This window comes from Macaca nemestrina, chromosome 12, assembly GCF_043159975.1.
Source record: "Macaca nemestrina isolate mMacNem1 chromosome 12, mMacNem.hap1, whole genome shotgun sequence".
NCBI classification, from domain to species: Eukaryota; Metazoa; Chordata; class Mammalia; order Primates; family Cercopithecidae; genus Macaca; species Macaca nemestrina.
The window spans coordinates 16,963,971-16,971,693 of NC_092136.1; the positions used below are offsets into that span (position 1 = coordinate 16,963,971).

General features: G+C 34.6%; 1 protein-coding gene across 1 annotated transcript; it reads left to right on the forward strand.

Moving 5' to 3' along the window:
• The first annotated feature begins 2,910 nt into the window (after positions 1-2,910).
• On the forward strand, positions 2,911-3,855 carry LOC105466424 (olfactory receptor 5I1). Its single transcript, XM_011715402.2, has one exon. It carries the CDS (start codon positions 2,911-2,913, stop codon positions 3,853-3,855), a length of 945 nt encoding a protein of 314 aa, XP_011713704.2.
• The last annotated feature ends 3,868 nt before the right edge of the window (positions 3,856-7,723 follow it).

The following is a 7,723-nucleotide window of genomic DNA, read 5'->3' on the forward strand; positions in this document are numbered from 1 at the left end:
AAAAATGGAAATTAATCTCCAAATTAACACAACAGCATTTCCATTAAAATTATGAATATGTTTTTAGGGAAAATATTTACATTGCCAATAAGCCTGTTAACTATTCCCTCGGAGTCTCTCAGAAATTAACATGTTTGGAATCCTTCAATTACTAGGTCCCCGGTGACATAAGAATGCATGTAAAAGCCCTTGGTTTTACTGGTGAAATGATTCCCTTAAGCAACTGGAAACAGTTCCTTCCTCAGTAAGTAGCTTCTGTGGTTACTGGACTGGCTTTAATGGTGCAAAAAAAAAAAAAAAAAAAACCAACTTTTGTTGGTCTGAGAGCAAGAACCACTGATTTGAGTACAAATAGTTTTGAGAGTACATTTATCATTCAATATTGCACCGACGAGGTAATCTATCTTGTATCACCCTTTCTGGTATAGCTTCCGCAGGATGTAAAATGCCTTTTGTTTAAAGAAACCTTTTGTTACTCATAGGAGAACCGAAGCATAGCTACCTACCTTATAATTTGAATTCATTTATTTTATAACACAAGATTGTTTTGTTATATGTTTGGAAAGAACTTAATGAATCATTGTATTTTAATGAGATCTATTTGTTAATTCCTTTTTAAAAGAATCCAAGAATGACTGTATTTTCCTACCACTATCCTCATGCCTCTTCTCTTCCTTTTGATGTTTCTCTAAATAGAATTTTTAGACTCTAGGAAGGGATGACCAACATGAAGTTGCCAAGAATACATGCCCTGCATTTTTGGGAAGTATGTGAACCATAGAATGGTCATACTGTTAATATTCTCCCCATCCTCACACTTGTTTTCATGGGCTTTGATTTCATACACACTGGCTTTGAATTACACTGGTCAATTACATGTTGAATGATCTTGAGATACCAGCCTAAGCATTAATGTTTTCATCCAAAATATGGAGCTAATAATAAGAATCTTGTTTATAGAGAACCAGTGTATCATGTGGCTTTGGAGTCAGAATCTTGGGTTCTAATCCTGTTTCCATCACATCCTAAATCTCAAATTCTCTGTTTCTTAGTTTCCTTCATCTATAAAAAAAAAATCATAATGATAGTAACTCCATGGTAATTTTGTTAGTTTTTTGGTGACTATTAAATGAGTTATAGGTGAATTGTTAAGAATATTGCATTGCACATAATAAGCGTTATACAGGTGACAATTATTGTTAGTAAAATTTGACAGGTAGCCCTAGTCATAAACTAAGAATAAAATGGCAGTGTAGCAATCAAAACTAATTTTTGATGTTACCTACTGTATGTCAGTCTCTCTAAAGAATCACACATGGAAAGATAAGTAGGTAGATAAAGGGACAGAAAGGGGGGGAGATAATTTTCCCTATGTAATCCACACAGAAACACTATGAGATATTTATTATCATTGTTATAGTACATATTAGGATAATTTATATTAAGTTGCACAAGGTCACACAGCCCCCATGCAGCCAAGATGGGCATCTAATCAAATTCCTCCGAAATTGAAGTTATGTCTTATATTTTCTAAATACCATGACTACTTTTCAAACAAGCAAAGTAAGAATAACCACAGTCCTACTGTAGTGCTGCATCTCATTCACACACTTTGAGGTGATAACATAAGGCAGCACTTTGAACACGTGATTAACCCTTCTGATTATCAGTAGGCTTCTCAGTGTCTATGTCATTGGCTAGTTTTATTGCCTACATGAGATAAACAAAGTGTCTGTAGCACTGTCATTGTCATAATATGTATTATGTAAATGAGGCAGTGACTCAGAAATATTTTTAATTCCCATCTTGGCTCTTTCAACATGAACTACAGAGATTGATACTTCACTTGTTTTTTTTTTTTTTTTTTAATACTTCCAACATGGCCCAAATCAAATTATTTGTACTTCAAAGTCAAGTTAAAAATGTTTATAATTGTGTGTTTTGAGACCTTAGAAGCAGTCTTCAACAGTCTTTAACAGATTTTCTGACTCATCACTTTGTATTATACTACCATAACAATAAATGTGACAATTGTTGTTTACTTATAAAATTTAATCAGTGATAATGCTATATACAGTAATGTTATTTAATTGGAAGTTAACATATAACTAAATGTTTGGCTTACTTTACTTGGTCAGTCCACTAATGTTCATTGAGCATTTCCTGGAAGCCAGTGATTTCGATAAAGGCCAGAAGTATAGAAACAAGTAGTTAACTAACTTTATCTGCTTGGTGTAGTATGTGAATAGGGTTTATGGAATTACACTAAGCTCTTTTCTGGAAAAATATCCTCAGAGCTGGTATTTACTGACATTTGTTTTTATTTCACTAAACCTGCTTTATAGTAAAAAAAAAAAAAAAAAAAAAATTAGCTGGCATATTTCATTACACCACTCTATTTTCTCAGTCAAGAGACATAGCATACCAGTATCTATCAAATCCTGAAAACAAAAAGCAGATTGTTCTAAAATTCTTATTTGAAGGAACATTCTGTAAGTCAGTTCCTTTTTAATAATATACGTATTTTCTTTACTTAATATGATCATCAGTCTGTTCATTAATTTATTACTTTTTTAATACTCTAGGCCAGTTATTGTTTAATATTTTGGGTACAAAATAGTAAGGAACTCAGACATGATCCATGTGCATAGGAAGTCAACCGTTCAATGGAAGAAATAGTAATCAAATAAAATGTAACCTGCAACCATTAAATATGATATTACTAAACTCTGAAATATATTTCTCAGAGTTTACAGTTCAAAAAAGTTTGAACTTGCTTTATTTTATTGCCTATTTATTTATTTTTTTAAACAAAATAACTTTATAATTACAACTAGTTATTTTTCTTTTTTCATCAATAGAACATTTTAGGATATTAGAATTTCTCATAAAAGGAAAACAAAACAGAAGATGGAATTTACAGATGGAAACTACACCTTGGTGACTGAGTTTATTGTGTTAGGTTTTCCAACTTGCCCTGAACTGCAGATTGTCCTGTTCCTCATATTTCTGACATTATATGGTATAATTCTAATAGGGAACATTGGATTGATACTGTTGATCAGGATTGATCCTCACCTTCAAACCCCCATGTATTTTTTCCTTAGCAACCTATCATTTGTAGACCTTTGCTATTCCTCAGTCATTGTTCCCAAGATGCTGGTCAATTTCCTCTCGGAGAACAAATCTATTTCCTATTATGGGTGTGCCCTGCAGTTTTATTTTTTCTGTACTTTTGCAGACACAGAATCCTTCATCCTGGCTGCCATGGCCTATGATCGCTATGTCGCCATCTGTAGCCCTTTACTGTACCCAGTTGTGATGTCTAGGGGCATCTGTATGTGGCTGATTGTCTTGTCATACGTTGGAGGCAACATGAGTTCCCTGGTTCACACATCCTTTGCCTTTATTCTGAAATATTGTGACAAAAATGTTATTAATCATTTTTTCTGTGACCTCCCTCCCCTACTTAAACTATCCTGCACTGACACAACAATTAATGAGTGGCTCCTCTCCACATACGGCAGCTCAGTGGAAATTATTTGTTTTATCATCATCATCATCTCCTACTTTTTCATTCTTCTCTCAGTCTTAAAGATCCACTCTACCAGTGGGAGGAAGAAGACCTTTTCTACATGTGCCTCTCACCTGACTTCTGTGACGATCTATCAAGGGACTCTCCTCTTTATTTACTCACGGCCCAGCTACCTGTATTCTCCAAACACTGATAAAATTATCTCAGTGTTCTACACCATTTTCATTCCAGTGCTGAATCCATTGATTTATAGTTTCAGAAATAAAGATGTAAAGGATGCAGCCAAGAATGTTCTAAGATCAAAGGTAGATTCTTCATGAGATAAAGCATCTCAAGATACGTCTAATTTCTCAATCACATACTGTAATTGGGAGTTTGCAAAAACCTTACCAGTACACACACACAACCTCTTATACTAGGGATTTTATCAAGCTCTTGGTTTAATGCAGCCAAATGAATTTCATAGTCCCGAAATATTTTAAAAACCATTTAAAAGTTTCAAAGGTGCTGCTAAACACTAGTCATACTACTTTTCAGTTATTACTAGCTTCAGATTTATGCTAAAATCAATTTCATCAAGCCATCTTAAAGGATATAGTAAATGTTTCAGAAAAGTGCGCAATGTATGTAGATGTGTGTATCTGTAGAGTATCTCAATTATAAGTATAGATTACTGGATAACTGGAAAAGAAAATAAGTCAGATTGCTTTGATTTATATGCCAGATCTATACCTGGCTAGTGAGTGGCATGTTGAATGAGTTGCTTAATTTTTCTATGCCTCACTTATCTGTAAAATGAGATGAATATTGTACGTATACTATTGATTGTTTGATAGTGAACAAAGTTAATACAGTTGAGAGTTGAGAATAGTCCCTGGACATTTTATACACTTAGATTTTTTTTGTAATATATGTTTTAAAAATATCTCACACTAATTAAAAAGCATGTTATAAAATAAGATGATAGAGGCCAGAATGTTACAAAAGCAATAATAAACAGCCGAGTAATATTTTTTAAAATGAAGGTAATAGCATGTTGATAACTTTCTACACCCAATGTATAACAAAACAATTTGGAAATATTTTCTTAGTGACTTGAACAATATAGGTTAATTACAACACAAAATATTTGTTTTTCTATCTCTTTTTTAAAAAAAAAAAACAACGCAACAATGTATTACTGAATGTGTGGAATATTATTTGCTGGAATCTCAGAAAAAGAACACTCTCTCTAATTTATTATGCTGTCCTAACTGTGTCCTCATAGGGAGATCAATCCAGTACTGTAGTGGAAAACCATGCAGGAAATGTGTGTTTGAAAATTGAAATTGAAGGATGTGTAGAAGGATGTGTATTATTGCAAAATCTATTTCAGTAACTAATATTGTGTGCTACAAATCATTACTATTTATGATAATAAGTGTTTACAAGCTATGAACTGGAAATATAAAAGTTTACAGTTATGCAAGCATATATCATTTTATTTCCTTTCACAGATACTGCTTTTTTCTTCACAAATTAAAAGTTCAGGACCACACTGTGTCAAGCAAGTCAATTGGTACCATTTTTCCAACATTATGTTCTCATGCCATGTCTCTGTGTCACATTTTGGTAATTCTCACAATGTCTCAATCTTTTCATTAATATTTTATCTATTATGAAGATCTGTGATCAGTGATCTCTGATGTTACTATTGTCATTATTTAGGGGCGCAATGGACTGTACCCATAAAAGAGAGTGAACTTAATAAATGTTATATATATTCTGACTGCTTCCGCAAGTGACATTCTGGCTCTCTCCCTTTCCTTTGGCCTCCCCATTTCCTGAGACACAACAATATCAAAATCAGACCAGTTCATAACGTTGCAATGACCTTTAAGTGTTCAAGCAACAGGAAATATTGCACATCTCTCACATTAAATAGAGTTAGAAATAATGAAGCTTAGTGAGGAAAGCATGACAAAAGACAAGCTGAAAACCTGTGCCAGGATAACTGCCACGTTGTAAATAGAAAGATAAATTATTGAATGAAATTTAAAGTGCCACTTCAGTGAACATGAATGATAAGAAATAAAACACTCTTGTTGTTGATTTGGGGAAAGGTTCAGTGGTCTGGCTTGGAGATCAAAACAGCCACAATATCCATTAATACAAAGCCTAATGTAGAGCAAAGCCCTAACTCTCTTCAGTTCTTTGAAGGCTGAGAGAGGTGAGGAAGTCATACAGAACAGAGCCCTCAGAAATAATACCACACATCTGCAACCATCTGGTCTTTGACAAACCTGACAAAAACAAATGGGGAAAGGATTCCCTGTTTAATAAATGATGCTGGCAAAACTGGCTAGCCATATGTAGAAAGCTGAAACTGCATCCCTTCCTTACACCCTACACAAAAATTAATTCAAGATGTATTAGAGACTTAAATGTTAGACCTAAAATCATAAAAACCCTAGAAGAAAACGTAGGCAATACAATTCAGGACATAGGCATGGGCAAGGACTTCATGTCTGAAACACCAAAAGCAATGGCAACAAAAGCCAGAATTGACAAATGGGAACTAATTAAACTGAAGAACTACTGCACAGCAAAAGAAACTATCATCAGAGTGAACAGGCAACCTACAGAATGGGAGAAAATTTTTGCAATCAGCTCATCTGACAAAGGGCTAATATCCAGAACCTACAAAGAACTCAAACAAATTTTCAAGAAAAATACAAACAACCCCATCAAAAAGTGGGCAAAGGATATGAACAGACACTTCTCAAAAGAAGACATTTATGCTGCCAACGGACACATGAAAAAATGCTCATCATCAGTTGCCATCAGAGAAATGCAAATCAAAACCACAATGAGATACCATCTCACACCAGTTAGAATGGCAATCATTAAAAAGTCAGGAAACAACAGGTGCTGGAGAGGATGTGGAGAAATAGGAACACTTTTACACTGTTGGTGGGACTGTAAACTAGTTCAACCATTGTGGAAGACAGTGTGGCAATTCCTCAAGGATCTAGAACTAGTAATACCATTTGACCCAGCCATCCCATTAATGGGCATATACCCAAACGATTATAAATCATGCTGCTATAAAGACACATGCACACTTATGTTTATTGTGGCATTATTCACAATAGCAAAGACTTGGAACCAACCAAAATGTCCATCAATGACAGACTGGATTAAGAAAATGTGGCACATATATGCCATGGAATACTATGCAGCCATGAAAAAGAATGAGTTCATGTCCTTTGTAGGGACATGGATGAAGCTGGAAACCATCATTCTCAGCAAACTATCACAAGAACAGAAAACCAAACACTGCATGTTCTCACTCATAGGTGGGAATTGAACAATGAGTACAGTTGAACACAGGAAGGGAAACATCACACACCGGGGCCTGTCATGGGGAGGGGGGAGGGGGGAGGGGGAGGGATGGCATTAGAAATGTACCTAATGTAAATGACTAGTTAATGGGTTCAGCACACCAACATGGCTCATGTATACATATGTAACAAACCTGCACATTGTGCACGTGTACCCTAGAACTTAAAGCATAATAAAAACAAATTTAAAAACATTCAAGCTATCAGAGGTTGATTCCTGTGGTTTAAGGACATAAGTCAACTCCGTAACATAAAAGCACAAGATGAAACAGCAAGAGCTGATGTAGAAGCTACAGTAAGTTATCCTAATTGTTGATGGCTACACTAAACAGCAAACTTTCAATATAGAAGAAACAATCTTATATTGGAAGAAGATGTCACCAAAGACCTTTATAGCTAGAGATAAGTCAATGACTTACATAAAACCTTCACAGCTCAGGCTGATCTCTTTTTAGAGGAAGCTGTGACTTTAAGTTAAAGCCAATACTCATTTACCACTCTGAAAATCCTAGGGTCCTAAAAAATGATGGTAAATCTTTTTTATACATGCTTTATAAGTATAATACCAAAGTCTGGATGATGGCACATATGCTTACAGCATGGGTCACTGAATATTTTAAGCCCATTATTGAGACCTACTACTCAGAAAGGAAAAGCTTCCTTTCGAAATATTACTGTTGTTTGACTATATACCTGGTTACTCATCAACTCTAATGGAGATGCTCAAGATTAATATTCTTTTCATACATATTAAGGCAACATCCACTATGCTGCCTGAGGATCAATGATTAATTTTGACTTTCAA